This window comes from Prinia subflava, chromosome 5, assembly GCF_021018805.1.
Source record: "Prinia subflava isolate CZ2003 ecotype Zambia chromosome 5, Cam_Psub_1.2, whole genome shotgun sequence".
NCBI lineage: Eukaryota > Metazoa > Chordata > Aves > Passeriformes > Cisticolidae > Prinia > Prinia subflava.
Window position 1 is genome coordinate 47,210,816 of NC_086251.1, and position 20,209 is coordinate 47,231,024.

General features: G+C 36.9%; 1 protein-coding gene across 15 annotated transcripts in view; it reads left to right on the top strand.

Annotated features, from left to right (window-relative positions):
- DGLUCY (D-glutamate cyclase) overlaps positions 1–20,209 on the top strand; it is a 48,187-nt gene that overhangs the window by 18,359 nt on the left and 9,619 nt on the right. For 7 of the 15 annotated variants that reach the window (XM_063399209.1, XM_063399214.1, XM_063399211.1 and 4 more), the window contains 10 exons: positions 644–705; positions 3,900–4,011; positions 6,768–6,921; positions 7,598–7,796; positions 9,378–9,528; positions 10,936–11,058; positions 13,196–13,387; positions 15,377–15,637; positions 16,109–16,208; positions 17,836–17,987. In XM_063399209.1, the coding sequence (XP_063255279.1) occupies positions 3,909–4,011; positions 6,768–6,921; positions 7,598–7,796; positions 9,378–9,528; positions 10,936–11,058; positions 13,196–13,387; positions 15,377–15,637; positions 16,109–16,208; positions 17,836–17,987 (1,435 nt within the window). In that variant the 5' untranslated portion in view covers positions 644–705; positions 3,900–3,908. The remainder of the gene's footprint in view (positions 1–643; positions 706–3,899; positions 4,012–6,767; positions 6,922–7,597; positions 7,797–9,377; positions 9,529–10,935; positions 11,059–13,195; positions 13,388–15,376; positions 15,638–16,108; positions 16,209–17,835; positions 17,988–20,209) is intronic. The other 8 variants (XM_063399206.1, XM_063399215.1, XM_063399217.1 and 5 more) reach the window with 2 other exon arrangements.

Genomic DNA, 20,209 nt, shown 5'->3' on the forward strand with positions numbered 1-20,209 from the left:
TTTGAGGGAAGTAGAGCATATTCTTTACAATCGGTTACAAAGATGAAGCTTAGAACCAGTCCCTTTCCAGTCACCTCAGCAAAGATCAGCACAGCATTGCACTCAGTCACCTGTATTCAACCAGTGCTCTGAGAACAGCACGTAGAAATGGTTCATGACTTAGAGCTTCAAAGGTCAACTGGGGATCACAATTTCTAATAAAAAAATATTCACCCTCGAAATCTGGCTTTCTTGAAAATTGTTATTGTCTTGGTAATGAGATATTTTGAAAATCATCTGGGCCAAATTAATCAGATAGTATGTATCTGTTTGATTCCACTGAAGTGGTGCTGCACAAGTATTTACTGAATGAAGATGTCAACCAACAATTTTATGTTACTTATTAAAGCCAGATGCCAGATCTGTTTAGAGCTTTTACCAAAATGATACTGTACTTTTATCAAACTACTCCCTGACTGCCACTTCGATGCAAGAGAGGTTTTTCCCTTGAATATTTATATGTATCTTTATAATATAATGCCATTTCAATACAATATTGTTCTGACAAATTGATTCATTTTTCTGAACTACTGGTCTGGCCTAAGCTGAACTGTCATCGCTGCCTGATCACACAGCTCTTTACATCATTTTCATCTCTTTCCAGCTTCAAAGTTTCATCATCCTTGTCAAGATCAGGATATGGTAGTGCCCACAAATCAGTAGTGGGTAAGTGGCATCTTAGTGTCTCAGACAGGAAAGTATTTTAATACTTATCCATTTAAGTTCAGTATGTAAAACTCAAGATATGCGCAAAGTACACTGAACCTTTGTGAAAACTCCAAAAAGAAAAGTGTTTATTGTGCTTCTAATGTCAAAGCAGATGTTTAGGAAAATGTTCATCATAAATGAACTTGATGCTTCAGTGCTATGAAGCTTTACTATATTGGTTATTGGTGTTGAAACTCAGGGAGTCTGATGTGACCAGTATGACTCAGAACAAAGTTTTTTTTCAGACTGGCTGCTTTAAATATGAAATTTGTCATTATGCAGCCAGTCAATGGCCTGATTTTCAAATGCTCTTTACACAGGATTCTATCTGGTCTGCTTTAGATGTTCATTCCATTAAAGACAACACACGGGAAAGCCAGATCTTAGGAGCTGTTTGGGGGGACACCACATAGGATGCCCTGAGGCACAACAGCCATTTTATGAGCTCTGTCAGCCTCTTCTCTTAAGGACTTTTTAAAACCCTGCGTGTTGTCTTTATTTGTGTCATGATCCAACTTACCCCCATGAGGTAACTGATACTATCATTATCTGAAACTGTCTCAGAACAGAGTAAAGGAATTAAGAAACCTCTGCCAAGGCACACATCCTGATAACTGATTAACCACTGTCTCAAACTGTTGACTTACAGTGCTGCCTGAAGCCCCTGTGGAGTCAGTCTGTACACTCCATTAGGCAGAAAAAAATGGAAAAGATACTTTAAGATCCTAATTACCTCCATGCTTTTCCCCAGTTGTTCCAAACATGTCATGTCCATGATAGCTCCAAGGATTTTTCAGGAAGTTCTAGAGATGGTTGGGCAATCTAAATCTGACCATGCCTCCTAGCTCAGAGAAATAGCATACTGCATTTGCAACTATTTGTGGGCAAGTCATATAGCAAAAGCTGGGCTTTAATATGAGCATCTCACCAGTTTTATTGTCTATCCAGATTTAGTAATTAATAAACAAAATAACAGCACAATCTATTACAGATGTTGTACAGCCAATATATTAGTCTAAAGTTAAAAATCAGAACATAAATCAAATTGAATTTTTCCTGTTACTATATAAAATCACCACAGGAAAGTAAGTGTTGTCTCCCTGCACTTATGCAAATATTTACATTATATATATATATATATATATATATATATATATATATAACATCATTCATACTCCTGTAGCTTGTTAGCCACTTGCTGTCATATGAACCCAAAACTTTTAGGGACCTAAATTTTTGCTTATAAACACTCTGATACCTTAATTTCTGCTGGTCACACACTTTATGAGAGGAGAATCAGACTTTCCCAACATCAGAACAGGGCATTTGTGACAAAATACCTAGCTAAAGACAGCTTTTGTTCCAGACTAGTTTTCTGAACCTCAGACTCGAAATCCAAGTAAACTAGTAGTTCATCAGTAGCAGGCCATCAATCCTACACGTGATTTAGATGGTTTTAAAGATCATCGGAAATAAAGAAAAACTATCTGAAGAAACTTAGAAACACATTTGGAATGTTTTATTGGAACCACTGTATTGAGTTTGAAATCTCTTGAATGAATAATTCCAGAATGGTGCTAGAAATTCTCTTTACAGTAAAAATAGTGTATCATAAATTGATACTTTTAGGCCTGAATTAGTGCTCAGTGACATCTCTATATCTAACTTCTTGTTATCTTTAAAATGTGTGTTCAGAATTGTTCATGATTTCGTAAGGCAGACTATTTTTGTACAGCAGAGTGATAATGTAAAAGCAGTAAAGAAGAGCTAGGAAGTAGTAAGCTGGAGTTCAGAGAAAAGACTGTTTTCTTTTGGCTGACAATGTTATAAAAAGATTTCAGAATTAAAATTAGATACAAAGTTTACTTTAAATTTCAGTGCACCCAACTTAACTTCTCAGAGCTCTGCAAACCCTGGGAAACATTTTGGACAGGCTAGGATAAAAGTATAATTTCAGTTAAAACATATCACTGCTCTTCAAATTAATTACAGAATGATTGCCCAGACATATAAATTTTCATAGTATTCCACTCCATTCTCCAATTCTGAGAGTGAAACTTTGCACTATCATAGTTACAGAACAAAAACTGTGGACCTTTAACAGAAAAGTTAACTTTTGCTAGAAGGGTTTAACACCTCATTATATATTAATTTAGTAGCATCTTTTAAAAAGAGCAGCACAGCTTCTCATATTTATTACTTCTTTTGAATGACATCAAGAATGGCTTGTTCTGAATTAAAGAAAAACTTGGAGGTAGGTAATTTCATTAATTGGAGAATAGTTCAGTTTCTTTACCTAAAAGTGACCAAGGTTAAAATCATACGCAGCCAAGTTATTATTTTAGCCAGACTTAACTCTTTTTTCTAATAGTGATGTAATAAACCCTTTTTAGTTATTAGTAGTCCAGGTTGAGAGAAAAGCTTTGTGTGAACTTTGCCTGGATTACAGAAAAATGACATTTTAAATCTTCAAAAGAAGTAAAAAGAGGCAGATATTGATTGTAATTAGGAAACTTATTTCTGTACCTACTCCAGATTGTGTGACAAGGGACTTAAACATCTCTATGTGTGCTTTCCCCGTGGAATAATAGCCACAGGAGTATTCACTTCTGAATAATTAATATTTGAAAACCATAATACATGTGAAATATATTACAGTCACATTTTCTGAATATACTTCTCTCTTTACCACAAGATTGCCTTGCTAATTGTCTAAAAGTTTTTGATCGGAAAAGTAATATTATAGATTATACCTGGTAGGTTAATCCACTTGTGCTTTTGCAATTTTGAATTTTTAATGACTTTTGGAAAAAGTCATTATAGAAATATAGAAAAATAATATTTATCAGGAAGGAAAGAAATGTTTCTTACATTATAGGGCAGCAAAATTTTGCATTTTATCCCGAATGTTAAAGTGCATGTCTCCAGCTAATTTGTTGAAAGATTCAGTTTGCATATAGTCACAGCATGTCAGTGAAATAACCCTGTGAAACTGATCTGCGTTTTGAGCTACAGCTTAGAATTTCCCAGTGATAATAACTTTGGTGGAACACGAGGAGGAAATGCAAGCTAAGTTCTCCAGAAAATCAGAATTTAAAATGAGGAAAAAAAAGGCGCTTTGTGTTTAAATTTATAATTATCTTTCTGTTAAGGATGAAGAGATGCTTTTGACAGGAGGCTTGAAATCTCTCCTTCCCCACGTGCTAAGAAGAATAATTCGGTGCAACAGACTCAGTATTAGCAACACTTCAGGAATGGCGGAAGGTAAGTAAACCTAACAGCTCTCTGGGCAAAGTGATTCCATTTTAGACTCCTAACTATGAGGATTTTCGTTTGTATAGGACTGAAGAAATATCAAAAGCACAAAAGTAAAACAGAAGAAAATGTTATGTTCTTGGGTGTTTTTGAAATCACACTGTAAACACCTGACTCTGGTTTTTAAATCATAAAGCTATATCAGAAAATACACCATCCTACCTGAGTTATGTATGTGGACTTTGCTTTCAGTGTTTGCAGTGCATCCCTCAGCTTCCAATTTCCTTGAGAAATGATGGATGCAGAAAATATTTGAGAAATCTTTAACCAAATCTGGGTTTTCTTGCATAATATTATCACATTTGTAAGATGACCTACTATGGTCTTTACAGGGACCTTGCTTTACTTAGCACATCAGATATGCTTTGGGGAACAATTAGACATATAGTTACAGGAGTGGTTTTCTGCTTCATTTGTTGCAGAAGGTGAAGATTTACTGGGTCAGCAAGACAGAATTATAAGAGGTAGGGAAAAATTAGTTTTATACTCAGATAATTGAATGCATTCTGGAAGATTGATTTTGTTCTTGCCTCTCATACCTGGACTTTTACAGAAGCAGAGAACTCTGTCATTGTTCTGATCAACTTTAAAAAATGGCAAATAGTTGGTCAACAAAGCTGTGTGTACACTAGTAGCACTACTATAAAAAATGTTAAAGGTCATTTTATGGAACTTTAGTGAGTCTTGAAATAGTGGTTTTCTTTTCTATCCGTTCCTAAGTTGAAAAATACTAATGCAAGTTAATAATTTGCAGTTTTTCCCAAGCTGATTTTTTAAGTGAATTTATTGCTGCAGTAGTTGTAAATGTATTAGTTCTAACATTTTTGGAAGTATTGCTGACATACAAAACAAGTTCATGAACAGTTTCATTATACAAAAAGAACTGTTGTAACAAATTGTCTTATGTTGTTGTTGTCCAATTCTTTCTCACTGTCCTCATTGTCATTCACCATAGAAATTAAAAGCTCTTTCTAAACTTCTCTGAATGGGACATGAGTGTGTTGAATTAATGCCTGAGTTGGTCAGCACATCCAGCTCCACTACCACTGCTTGTGAATACGTTCATAATGATGACTCCATAATGGAAATTAATCCCTCAGGAGATATGGGTTTCATGTATACAAAAAGTAAAGATAGCTATCAGGAGGAGCAAAGTTCTCAAACTGAGAAAAAACTGAGGCTTCCCGAGTTTATCAAGTATTTGCCTGAAGCTTCAGCCTGTCATCTGTAATTATTATGTGAAATTCAGTGTTCTCAATTGAATGCCCTGACTAAACCCATAATTTTAAGAACTCATTAATATAACCAGCAAAGCAGAAAGTGCCTGTGAATTTCTCATGGATAGCAGGGAATAAAATTGAGGGGTAACCAAATTTAGTGTTTTATTCAGTGGTAAATGTAGTATGTTTATTTAGCAAAAATATTTTTCTGTATTTAGCAAGGATCTCTTTCTGTATTTAGTAACTTCTGCTAGTAATAAAATGAATTTTTTGTGCTGACTACTCCCAAGAGAGCAGTTTGTGGACAAATTCAGTATGCAAATACATGCTTACCTCAGCCTTTGCTTTGCATTTTTCCATCAGGAATAAAATTCTCTTTGGATTTCTTTGTTAGTTTTGGTCAAGAGTAAGATTTGGCTCATTTTCTACAGCCTTGGAAGGCAGCTCATTGATTTCCACTAAATTATTGCCTCTTTGATGACTGACTACTGCAGTGTTTAAGAAGTGAGTGCTGCTGTGCAGCCTCCTACTCGCCTGCCTGATATCAGACAGTAATAACTCTTCAAAAGAGTATCAGTACAGAATTTAGGGGTTGTTAATTGCTGGGTTTATACACCCCAAACCAGTTGTACTCCAAATTTAACTCCATTATTTGAACAGTTGATATTTCCATGGGGAAAGTTTAAATGGCATTAGTATTAAATATTACTGTTAAGAAAATAAATTTTTTGCTAAATGAATGACTGGGACCTTTCTTCAGTGGTACTCATTGCAAAAGTGTTAAGTTTTTAGAAGCTATTTCATAGTAGTAGTCAACAACCTTTTAAATGAAAGCTGTTTCCAAGGGAAGAAAGTGTAGCAGTTCTGTTTAATTTTTTTTTATTTTTAGTTAGAAAGTAAATTAGAATTCTAATTAGAAATTACTGAGATTTAGTGGACAGTCAAGAGTTTATTGCTGAGCTGTAATCATATCTGTTTAATTGTAGCCCACATTAAAATTCTCTAGCCAAGGAATTTTAAGGAATGGGCTACCAACATCAAGATACCAGGAGTTTACTGTTGGATTTATATCTTGGGCTGGTGAAAAATGATTGTGAAAATGTGTTATGTGATAGCCTTTCTTTGGCTCTGAGTTAACTTTTGCAAATAAAGCATTTTCCTTCAGAAGACTAATGTCCCTAGTTAGACAAGAAATTATGCTTATATATAAATAATAGCAATGTTTAATAATTATGGTATCTTCATATTCTGCTATTACCCCTGTCTGCCAACTGTTTTAGCTGTAAATTACTTCACATATAGAGTAGGCCTAGCTATGATTTTTAAAATATTTCAAGAAGTTTGATCTAATTACAGAGTTCTGAATCAAAATTTTCTTTCAGGTAATTTTTATAAGCCATCTAAAGAAAATCATACAGAAAAGTTATCGTTTTACAAACAAAAAGCTAAATTAGTAACCAGCCTTTCTACCTTCCACAATTTAAGGCTATAAACAGGCCAATGTTGTGATTTTGCACAAGTCCCTGGCTGATGACTTTGAGAAGTTCTGCCATGCAAACGATGGACCCCTGCCACTGCTGTACAGAAGTCAACCAGGTGACTGGAAATGTCCTTCCCTGAGCAGCGATTCTGATATCAGGTAATTCCAGACCAACCCTCCTGGCCAGTATTCTGAAGTGAATGCTGGTGGTGATTAAGAAGATCTTTGGAAACAGCTTGGTTAAACTGCTGAATATTTTGAACAATGTTCTTTTCTTGGAGTTATACTTTTGAGTGAAAACCATGTATAACAGCCCGATTATCTCATTCTTGAGCCACGTGTTATGATAATTGTCAGTATTACGAGTATTTCTCCAATCCAAAGGTGAAATTTTGTGTAGTTTTAAATATTTTGCAGTCTGAGCCTGCAGAATTCAATAATAGGGTTTTATATTCATTTTGTTTACTAGAAGCATTGCCATGATGTCTGCACCATACTCTGAAATTTGAAAGATGTACTCCTGTGGTAAACAGTAAAAACAAGGTTTAACCAGCTTTCTAATTTTTGAAAGCCTGAGACAAGATATGCATAAGGGGCCTTTACCTATAAAACCTTAAAAATCTCAAACTTTAACATTCTTTCTGCCAGCTTGGTTTTGTGCAGAATAAGATGTTCTGGGGATATTGCCTGTGTTTGTTTCGTTATTAGTCAGAAAGAACAAAATTGATAAAGCAGGCTGTATCTTGTGGTTTCCCACTGGGTTTATGTCTCTTCAACCAATTCACCTTATTTTCAAAAAATGCAACAAAGCTGTGCTAACTTCTTATTTCACTAGAACTGACTGCCTGGAGTACAGAAAATATGAGCATGGAGTTTGTACTGGATCACTGAAAAGCCTTAAGGAGTATTCTGAACAACTCAAGGACATGGTGACTTTTTATTTAGGCTGCAGCTTCTCTTTTGAAAAAGCAGTCCAAAAAGCTGGCATTCCTATCAGAAACGTTGAGCAAAAATGTAATGTAAGCATGTACAAAGTAAGTATATGCACACATAATCTTTGTTGTAATTTTGCCTATGAGTTTTGCCCATATTCACAGTAGGTGCATATACCTATTGTTCAAATGAGAACTTTTTATCTCTACCTAAACAGTAACTTAAGGCATGTGCTAGTGCTGAGCACATGAAGATACAGGGTAAAATATTCCCAGCCTCAGTTCAGTGTAAGGCCAATCTCCTTTTTTATTCATTTTCCATGACAAAGCTTTCCCTGTTTCCTGTGGCAGCCATTTCATTTGGATTCTGTTCTGGTTTGCCCTCTCTGTTTCACCCAGTGATCCATGCACTGTTCTGACCATGTCTTTACATGTCCTGCTCTCCACACCAGCTCCTGCTTGCAGTTGGAATATTCCTTTTATAAACCCTGGCAATAGCACCTTCTTCTGCGTGACAGACAGATTCTGGATTTTTCCTGTGACAGTAGAGCCTTTAAACTGCACATTTACTACAAACCCAGGCCCCTTGGCCAGAAGAAGTTCCCAGACTTGAGCTGTCTACCATAGCCCTGAAAATTCTGACTGTGCTCAAAAAGTTCGTGGTGTACATTTTAATGGTCACAGAAATCTTAAAATAATTCTGGCTCCAGTAAATAAACCCCTTAGTACTGAGAACATTGAAGTACACATCTGCATGCCTTTTTCATTTAGTTCAGATGCTGTGCTACTGGAGAAAGTTGTTTTCAGTGTTATTGTTACACAATCTGTGCTGTGCTCCTGGTCAAAGTGAAGGTGCAAACACGTCTCATATGTAAGGCTTTCTACCAAGCTTAAAGAAAAAAATTACAACTATGGATCTGCTTCTAGCATTTCAGAATTAGGAAAATTGTATCATTTATAGGACATTAATGCTGTGAAGAACTGCACAGTGTGTTTCTTCAGTGACAGCTGTGATTATTATTATCATTATAAAGGCTTTAAATGAATGCTTTCTAGACAGCTCTAGCTCTCTGGATGTCTTGTTTATGTTCAGCTGCAACTCAGATATCTGACATTTTTTCCTAAAAAGCTGACCTCCTTTAGTTCTAAATAGAAAAGGTGCCTCAGCCTCCCAGTTGGTGAGAATGATGAATTCCATAGAGTCTTTGTAGAGGCATGAAAGATTTGTATGTGTGGAACTGTCATGCAGCTTCTGTACAAGGGGGCACTGCCATCAGCAGTTGCTGACCCTGGCGTGTTACAGGGCACTGCGTTCAAGTACAGAGGGTAGATTCACTCTAAGTACATTTGTGGCTGTGTCAGTTTTCTTTAGCTTTTTCACCTTCTGTAGAGGGAACACATCGTTGTTTTCTGACAATATTCAACATACACACATCTAGCTGTGTGCACTGAAACAAGGAATGCATTAAGTTGACAATTTCAGTGATCTGTATGATGGAGCTAAATGATGGAATCTTAAAGGGGAAAAAATACTAGAGTATCCTAAGAATTTTTTTGAAAAGGATTTAAAATGAATGTTAGAAAGGCTCTAAATTCAAGTACAGCACAAAGATTTGTTTATTCTAACATTTTAGAACTATTATTCAATATTCCTGCTAACACTGGATTCTTTTGAACTGCCAGACATCTGTACCATGCTACAGCATTTCTATGTTTCACTGCAACTTAGTAGTCACAATGAGACCTATTCCTGAAAGCAAGCTGGGGGCAGCTGTGCTAGCAACCTCTGAATTAAAAGAAGCCCACGGAGCACCAATTCACATAGGTGACCCTGGTCAGTGCTTTTCATTTCTCATTCGGCATGCACCTGTGTATAAAAATGAAGGGGGAAAGCATGGGAAGTGGTAGGACTGAAATACCTGCACCACTAAATCTGTTTTAATCTTTTCTGATGGTCACAAGCCTGAATATAAAAGGAAAAAGGAAGAAAGAAAAAGGAGAAGGTTTTGAGTGAGCTGAATGCACAGATTTCTTAGATAAAAGATAGTTGTTGGACATATATAAGTTATCTGGCAGGAGGGGTTTTGGTAAAAAGTGTAATCACACTTTTCTGAAATGTGTGCAGTTTCATTTATATGTGAGTAATTTCTTGCTGTCAGAGATTCCAGTGACAGGATAGCAGTGACTGACAGCATGGGGAGAAGTGTGTGTGGATGCATTTTGTGTCTTAGTGGTTGAATGTGAAAGCAAATACTGCATTATTTTTTAAAATACTGAAATAGCATACAACAAGCACAACACTTAAGACAAAATGAATAGAAATATGACAAGATTTTTTAAAAATCTAGTTTGAACAAAAATGAAAAAAAATAAGACAGGAGGCTGTTTGAAAAAGAATGAAACCAAACAAACACCTGTAATACGAAGATAGGCTGCAATCATTTCCCCCCTGCTGTCAGAAGTTTGGTAATCATGGGCTACATACACAGAAGGATCACACTGCAGGGCATGGAAGGAGATGTCATTGGTTAACACAACACTCATGAGTAACATATCTGAGTACTTAAGCCTGACAAACTAGTAATATGTCATTACAAAAGAGTAAATCATCATATATATAGATTATATAAATTATTTTCAGAAAAGAGAGTAGTATATTAAAGCATCTGGAGAATTTAAAACCAAGGGAAGATAGCAAGTGCTTAGAATGACCCAGATTATTACAAGTAGGTGTTAGAATAAAGCAAAAGACAATTTAGTGAAAGGGAGCTAAGAGTGAGATGTATTTATCTAAGACAGAGAGGAAAAGAGAGATTGATCATTTCTCTAGCTAAAGAATGTAGGAAGTTAACACGGTAGAAAATGTGTTCTAGAAAGAACTCATTTTGCATTGCAACCATTTATTCTTCTTTGCCAGTGCTACAAATAGAATTCTTCTGTTGATCCAGAAGATTTATATTATCTTGGAAGCTCAGCATAGATGTCTAACTTGCATTTTGTTGCAGAAATAAGGTAAATAGATTTTACTGGTGTTAGCAAGTACAAAAAAAGGGAAATCAAGTCAGCTCAGGCTCTGAGGAGATGCACTCAAAGGCAAACTAAATGTTCCACTTTAGGGGGACTTGACATTCTCGAACTCTTAACTCAGTGTCATTGAATGATGTTTGGGGTCCACCCCCCAGCTTTGCAGTATTACTGCTTAATTAGAATCACTCGTGATTTAATTTTTGATCAATTCCAGGTCTGCTAGGAATACAAGATCTTTCTAAACCAGACTATGGAGATCCAGTTCACCTTCACCCTGGTGATATTCCAGTGTTTTGGGCCTGTGGAGTAACAGGAATAGAAGCAATTATCAACTGCAGTATGTGCTGCTTAGAGAATCTTTTAAAATTATCCCTCAATCTCTTTTCTCTCTCTCTGTTTTATCTGTTTTGGTTTTTTTTAAGGAGACTGAATTGGCTGATTAGCAGGCTTGAGGGTAAGATAAAAATCACCCCAAACAACAAAAAGCCTTTGGCAGGAGAGTTTTTGTTGTGAAATACAGGTCTACTTTAAAGAAAATTCTTGCTGAATTTCACCACTTTTGTGTATTTTGAACGTTTAAATCTACAGGTCTGTAACATCAAAACATCTTTTTAAGCATTATAATAAACAAGAAGTTTAAAGGCAATAATTTTAAAGCTTCTTCCTTTTAAAATATTATTTTGTACTACACTGAAGTAAAGCAATAGTAAAGGAAACAGGAAAAAAAAAAGGGAAAAAAAAGAGAAGCTAGAAAGCTTTCCAAAGTGTTGTCAAGAGCTAGCAAATTGATTGACATGGAAAAGGTTCCTAAGTGCCTTATGGAGAATGTTGAGCTTTTCGTTTTCTCCAAAATTAAGTAAATGTGACACATAATGAAACTTTTTCTTCTGCACAGTGTTTCTACACTGTGTGCAGTCATTTTTGCAGGCATGAGCGCAAAGGGCAAGAAAATGCAACAAAACCATAGTAACAGTATTATGTATTTCTCTAAGTCACTAGTATGGAATGAAATACTGTATTTTCATTACTGAAAAAGAAGTTTAATAATCATAGGCAATTACATTGGAGAGAACCCTGGGAGTTCATCTGCTTTGTCCTTCTCTCCTTGCAGGATCCTTGTGGTTTCTTATAGATGTTTACCTGACCTTCTCTCAATACCTGCTCTAATGCATTCAGCTCTAAGAGGAGTTTTCTTTCTCTTTCTTACATCCAGTCTCTTTTCCCCAGTCCCAAATCCATGCTGAAAATCCTACTCTTTCCTGGATTCTTCAGCAAACCTATTCATTTTTGTCTTTTCCCTCTTGTTGTACGGAAAAGAGAGAAAAAAAATTGCCAATGTCTCTCCAATCTGCTGCACAAGTGGCTGTCTATCCTGCTCTTGCCTGGAACAGAAATGCACTTTTGTTTGTTTCTCTATTTTCTATATTAAAACCAGTTGTCATTAGTGCATTCTAGGAAATTTTTGGATAGCTTTTATTTTGCTGTGCTACTTTCTGAACTAGGAAGTTTAAAATCCGCCATACCACCAGTACCCATACTTAAGATGAATCTGCCAGCTTGTCACAAAAACTGCTCACAGGGTTTGGTGAGGTGTAGTAAACCTCAACAGCCACATTCCCCAGGTGCTTTAAATTGCTACTCATAGAGTCCCGACAGATGTAGCTCAAACCAAGCACATATGTACTTAGGAAAGAAATATCTTTTCCATTTTCACCCTCCTAACAAAGAAAGTTTTGCTTGTTTAAGTATCGTAAGATTCGTAGATTCTGGGGTCAGTATAAAGACAGGAAATATTTTCAGCCTAGGGAGCTACTGTGCTGTCAGGTGTAAGGAAGCTTATTTTTCTCCAGGGTTTTAGAGTCTACTCATATTTTCTTTGCTAACTCTTACTGGTCCCCTTTTGTCATTACTCTTGCCAGTTTAAATTGAACATTTAACCCCAGCCAGCAGGGTGAGAATTGGAAGGGTAAAAACTGGAAAATTCATGAGTTGAGATAGAGACAGTTTCATAGGGAAAGCAAAAGCCATGCATGCAGAGCAAAACAGAATTAATTCAGGGCTGCCCATGGGCAGGCAGGTGTTCAGCCATCTCCAGGAGAGCAGAGCCCATCACAGGTAATGGTGACTTGGGAAGACAAATGCCATTACAACAGACCTTTAGGGAGGGCACCAGAGTTCCATTCTTGGGTTGCCTCAAGCTTAGACTGAAGAGGACATTGTGGAAAAAACTGATCTCAACTACCCACATGAGCTTTTTAAAAGTGAAAACATTTTCAGATGTACATGTATATATTTCTTTCTCAAAGTGTATTAATTGCTCTGATGTAACTTAAAATATCACCTGTTTTTATAAGTGTCATCAGGCAGGGACTCTATTGTTATATTAAGTTTTTGAAATGTTATCATCTTATCATCCCTATAACTTGTTACATTGTAATAATAATGTTTAACTGAAGTATTTTCATTCATTTTAGGAGCTCCATTAGCTTTTACTCATTCTCCTGGCTGCATGTTCATTACTGATCTAAAGAATGACTGTGTCAGATCCTCAGGAGGAGTCCCACAGGTCCACTGCATCTCTCAAGATCCTCTGCATTTCAGTATTGTTTCAGCAGAAGCAGCCCAAAAGATAAACACTCTAGAGACCCTAATTGGAATAGATCCAGGTATAAACAAAAGCAGTCTCCCTTTAATGGATTCATTATGGGGTATCACCTACCCTGCCTTTTTAGATATTTTAAATTCAAGAACACTGTAAGGATTTAAAGGTGATTTTAAGAATTCTTTATGGAATACAGTGATTTTCTATAACTAGGTCTTATGTTTTCTGTTTTTATCTGGTATTAACTGTAGTTAATATCAGAGTCTGGCCAAAAATCATTCATTGTGGGTAATGGAATATCTGATGTGGATGACTGTGTGCTCCCAAAGTACACAGAAGCAGACTGGAGAGTCCACAGGGAATAAGAACTGCTACTGAGAAAAACTGAAATTGGTATGTGAAATACAGGGCACCTCACTTGCTGCTAACAGCTACATGGGTATTCACTATGGAGTAAATAGCACATTTCTTTACATATGTCCATATGTGTAGTTGCATGTGTTTTTGAAACACCACTCCCTGACGGGTGGAATTATATTCATTTCTGCTGATATATCCATCACTGAGGTGTTGTGTGATGGACCAAAGTGACCAGGTCATCACAGAAGGTTGAGCAGTGGGGCTGCCTGTGTGTGAAAGGAAGAGGGAAGTAAAGGCAAACTGGGTACTGCAACCATTCCTAAAAATACACATTGAGTTAGTCCCCTCTGGCTGCTGTAAAATCTGAGCTCAGTGTGCCATAAATTTTCTGAAATCCTCTGTAGGCAGTAGTGGAAAACAGCTTACGCCCAGGACTCACAAGCTCTGGGTTTGGGCTGTGTGCATACATTTGGGTCTGTTTATTTTTACTCACAAGGCCTCTCCTTTCCCACTCTCTGGAGCTAGCTTGGCACAATGCCATGCTCTGCAGAAATACAGGACCTAACTTAAAAGTTAGCTCAATTTATTGCTAAAGGAGAGTACAGTACTTTGTCTCAGTTCATATACCCCACTTCCCAGAGACTTGTATTCTGCTTACGTTAACTTTAAGTTTTCTGAACTTTTTTCTCTGTTCATTATCTGTGTATTACCTGTGTATTTAGGAGGAATAGAGGGAGAAATACGAATGGGGAAACTGAGGACAAAAAGAGGAAAATGTGAGGGGGAGGTGAGCGAGAAGGATGAAGATATGAGGAGATTGGAAAACAACAGTGAAGATTTACCTCTCTAAGCCCATCATGCTGGGAACTCATGGTTTTCATGAGTGCTAGCAAATCAAAAGAACTGAGCTGTGAACTTTTTTCCAAGTGACAGGGGAGGAATATAGGATAGGAAGTGTTTGAACAATGAAAGCCATACACAGATAATAGTGCTGCCTATTTAGGGATTGACCTATGAGAAGAGACTTCTACTAATATTCACCTATTTCTCAAGGTCTGATAACATGGTTCTCTGCTACATGAAGTGTTACAAGAACTTCTAGTAGTCACCTGGATACCACTGTATTAATTGAGTTTACTAAGTCTCCAGGTAACTTAAAGTGTCTCTGAAACCTCACTTCTGAGGTTGATTATTTCATTGAGTGAAATTTATTTGGGAATTAGCTCTTGTGGAAGGGGATGGAGTTAAATAGAGACAAAGGACCAGCTTACAGATCTGAAGTCTGCATCAGAACTTCTGTAAGTTCTGGGATGCTTGAGTTGCAATCTAGCTTCAGTAGCTAAACATGGTCTAGCAGGACTCTCAGAGGAAAACAGAGGGCCAAAGGAAATGAAACAGTACGCAATAAGCTCTCAGAAAAAACAATTTACACTTATACCTAGAGATGCTACGTATAATAATTTTCAAAAGCTGATATTCTTAACCTGGAAGCTCAGCCCATTATCTTCATTACTCATATCTCACATCTTCCTAGGTTTCCTAAGGAAATTACCCCAATTCCTGCTTTGACCAGAGGTGTTTCTCTCTCTTTTTTAACCCATTTTGCATCTCTAAAGTATGTACCTTCATGAGGGGAACGTCGAGAGGAGAATGCTGGACTGACGTGTGCTGCTCTCTGACACCTCCTGTCTAGGGGAGCGGGGCATCGGGCACCTTGCGCGGCCGGGCGAGCTGCTGGGGGCCAGCCTGGCGCTGTCACACGCGGGCTCGGTGCTGCTCACCACGGGCTTCCCCACACACTTCACCCACCATCCCCCTGAGGAGAACGACGGGCCCCCGGGGGCGCTGGCCATCGCCGCCATGCTGCAGGCCCTGGGCACGCGCGTCGCCCTGGTCACTGACCGGCGAGCCATGGAGCTCAACAGCAGGATTATCGAGGCAGCTGTGCAGCTAGGTAAGGGACAGGGGGTGCACGTTTGGGCTTGCTGGTTTGAACCAAGGTTTGCTTCAGTTTGAATCTGTCACTTCGTACAGGACGTTTTTCCCCCCCGCCAGAGACTGAGTCAGAATTCATCCTCTAAGCTCTGCTCATCATTGCTGTGATGACACTTTGTTAAACTAGCTGGCATCAAGTTAATGTGTACATATCTGCGTACTGATTCTGGATGAGCTGCTTGTGATAAATTCTGGATGTCTGTTCTTACTCTTGTAGACCTGTTTTCTACCTCAAGGTCCCATTTAACAGCATTCACATCTAAATAACACTAAATTAAAGTAAGGATATGGGGAGCTCATCAAGAGCTGTGTAGTGACATTGAATTCTTACTGTTCTAGCAAGTTTGCTTTCTTTTTTTTTTTTTAAGTTTTCTGAGATACATGAAAAAAGAAGTGTGTAGTATCTGAATTTCATTTTGCATTCCTGTAGGAATCCTGAAGGAACCCATCCCTCTACTGAGTTATCAAAGGGAAAGTGCTGATTCAGCTCTAAAGTTTTTGTGTGAGAATGGGAATCCTGGAAGACCTAGGTAGGTGTATTCAGTTTTTGAGAATGGGTTACACCTCTACTGTGAGAAATTATAATAAAAATAAGAACCATGGTCTAAGAAGGCACAACGGCTGCAAGTAAATCCTTAAACTTTGAATGCACAGAATGAACTTTGTAGCCAAACACTGTTATTGGAGCATAGGCAGAGTACTGAATTTCACATTATTCTGCAATTATACACTTCAGAAATACAAAAAGTCTCAGTTCTTCATGTATCAATAGTTCTTTTCCTTCAAAAAAATTCCAAAATATTTTCAGCTGTTATTCTATAAATATATATTTATATTATATATTTATAGAATATATATTATATATTCTATAATAATATATACACACTATATATTATTTTGCAATTTTTAAATCAGTGAGAAGTTCAAAAAGTCAGTGAAAGGGCTAAGAAAAGAGCTGGGGAAAGTGTGCATTTTCTAGATCTTTAGCTCTAGTCTGACAGCTAGGGAATCTGATCTGACTTAATAAAATGTCATGTGTTTGTAATGGTGTGATTAGGGTTAATGCACTGGAGAATTTGCTGAGTAGCTGTATGCTCATTTCATTACTTAGCACGCAATTTAAATTTCCTTGGAGTAGCATACATTGCTCGTTTTATTGATCTTTCCTTGTAAAGCATTTTAATGTAGTTGCCCTCAGTTTGCATTCTTTAATAAAAAGGTCTTTCACCCTGCTATTTGCTTCATCAAGTTACTGAATTCCCATTTCTTTCCACAGGTTTGTGTATACTGTAATAGCATGCATGATACTGTCTTCACTTTTTATGTGTTATTTTAAAAATATCTTTTATGGCTATGCTTAATAAAAGTACAGGCAGATTCTATTTAATTTTGTCCCTTAGTCCCAAAGAGCTGAAGTAAGTATTTTTTTAAAGTAGACAACTAACCTGCTAAAGGTCTCTGGAATCACTGTAGATACTCACCCACAAGAACATTAAGTAATTCAGCAGAATTAGTAACCTCTTGACAGTAAAATTGGAGAAACAGAAGCAAAATAACTTAATTCTAACACACAGTGGCAGAACTGAGTACTATAGTTCTACTCAAAATGTAGGACAGCTGCAGTACATCTGTCTACTTTCATAAGCAGCAAAACAGCCATGGACTTAAAAAATGAATCCCCCAAATCTAAAGACCCAAACCCAAACATTGCCTAACTGGAAACAGATGAATATTTGCCAAGCAATGTACTTTAAGCAGAGAATATACTTGCACTAACAAGGATTTAGATGATCATTAATTTTCCACTTTTTTGTTTTCTTTAAATACACTTACAGAGACTAATATTTTACAAGACACTGTCTGCTTTCATGTGAAACAGAGCCAGGCCAGATGGCTGATCTAAAGGATTGCTGGCTAGCAGGATTGCAGGAACTTCTCAATTTCTTGGTAGCAAATGTGGTTTGGGGAAGCTGCACTAAAGCTATTAAAAAACCCCATAGACAACTACATTCAGAAATAACAAAACAGTATCCAAGTTTTACCTTGAATCCTAAATGTTCAAAAAGTAGAACCAAGCACAAGCAACCAACAGATGAATTTTTCATGTGAAAATCACAGCTTTGCCTTCTCCCCTCTGTTTTTTCACTCACCTCTAAGCAGATTTGATCACCTGGTAGCCATAGAGCGTGCTGGGATGGCTGCTGATGGCAATTATTACAACGCCAGGAAAGTTAACATTAAACATCTCGTGGATCCCATAGATGAATTGTTTTTAGCTGCACAAACCATTCCAGGAATCACAACAACAGGTAAGGGTGAGTTTGTGTGACACTCTCAGAGGCAAGAGAAGCACAAAGCAGGAGCTCTTATTGCTAGTGAAGAGGGCAGGTGCTGAGTGGCTGCTTTCAAGCTACAGCTGTTTGTTGTGATTGGAAAAATTACAAGTTTCTGTTGAAGGATTCTCACAGCAAAAAAAAAAAAAAGTTCATTTCAGTTCATTATTTAAGGACAAAAAAGCAAAACATCAAGCCCAGATATATTACCTATACATAAGTCTATGTGCATACACTCCAAGTGGAGTTTTTGATAGTGGCTTTATTCTGTATTTTTTGTGTTGAAGGCAACATAGAACATAAATGGTTTTTGGATGGTAGCATTACTTATTAAAGTATTGGTTTTATGATTGTTACACCTAAGTTAAAACAGCAGTCTGGATAGAATCTTTGTTTATGTTGTCTTTAGCCGTACATTCCTTTAAGCAGGGATTAAATAGTGACTTCTCCAACAAAATATCTGTGTGCAGTAAGAATGTTTAAAGGAATGCGTTGTCCTTCCCACCAAAACAACATTGGCTTTTGCTAATACCTCTAATGAGAATGTCTTTGTCAACGTGCTGCTCCTCTCTTTAGCCAATAAACTTTTTGTTCTTGACTATTTATTTGTATCTGATTTTCAAAAAACATGCCACAGACCATTGTACAACATCCTTGTACAATCAAATGCTTCCTGATGCCATATGTGGCCCAAATGAATTTTGAAGATATATATAATCTCTGTAAATTTTAAAATTAAATTAGAAATAAGTACCCATGCCAGACTGATTTCTGTCACATCAGAACAGTGACATCTGCTGATTTAGCTTTTTTTCTTCTTATAGTGCTGTGGACTTGCTCCTAAATATTACCAAAAGCATGGGAACTTTGGCTTCTCACTTTTGTTGGTTTTCAAATGTTTCCACAGAATTGAGAGAACTTCTGTAGAGATAATGCATGGTCTAATTTCACTACATTGGTATCATTTAAAAGCTCTGTAGCAGAGGGCTTCACAGATTTTTTTTTCTTATTGTGAAATTTGCAACACTTTGTATTTAGATTTAATTCGGGTTTTTTCCTATTCATTAGATGTATCTTCCAGCATTCAAAAGGAAGCACTCTAGATGGCACTGTCTTGGCAATCTCAACAGAGGACAAAGATTGACTGAACAAGTATAGGAAAAGCTGTTTTGTAAAGATGTCTAGCAAAATGCCTCAGAGCTTTATCTGCTGTTAGTTTCAACTCCTGTCCCTGATTTTAGGTTGTTGATACAAGAATTTGATCTCTCCAAATACTTACATAACATCACAACCTGATTCCTTTAGTAAAAATGCCATAATCTCTTCAAAAATCTCCCACAGCAGCTCAAAGTATTATTCATTTGCTGGAGTTTGGAATGTACTGCCAGCTGAGAATTTGAATCTATTCAGCAGAATGTAGTTTGTTTCAAACATTCTCTGAATATTCAAATATACTATGAAATGTCATTAATAAAAAATACCACAGGCTTGTGAAAAAGAAGAAAAGCAGTTATTCACATTCACTATGTCTCAGTGCTGTGAACTTTCTCTAAAGAGATTTCTGCATAGAAAATGGTTTAACAAGTCAGAGGCTTCAAAGGACAATGAAGGGATCTGCTCTGGTCTCCCATGGCATTTGTGTACCTGCATATTCTGCTCTGGAGAACTGGGTATCTACAGGAAAACAATGTAATTTTTTACATTAAAATGTAAAAATGTTACTTAGTTAACATTTCTTGTCTTGCTTATCACACTAATTTCTGTTATTTTAATTTGGTATCATTTCTTGGGTGGCATGTTGGGTTTTTCAAAGTGTTTCTGCAAGTGTAGTTTAACTTAGCCACTGTGGCCTTTGTGTTTTGTCTCCCATTACTGCTAGCAATGTGTTGCTACTGATGAGGATACATTTTATTTCTGGTGGGGCTGTCTTCAATTTTCTTTATGGTCAGTAGGAATCTGGAGGCATATGACTAATTCCAAAATAAATGCAAATATTGTACAGAATTAGGGTGGAGTTCTTGAATACCCTTATAGGCTAGAATACCAGAAAGATCAAGTTTTCAGCCTACAGAAGTTCTTTATATAGTGTGCTCCATGGCAAGAAGCACTGTGTCAGTAGGTGGAGAGGGGAAATGTTAGAACATTTGTTACATGCTGATTAATTGCTGTCAAGTGTTGCATTTCAAAGGAGATCTGTG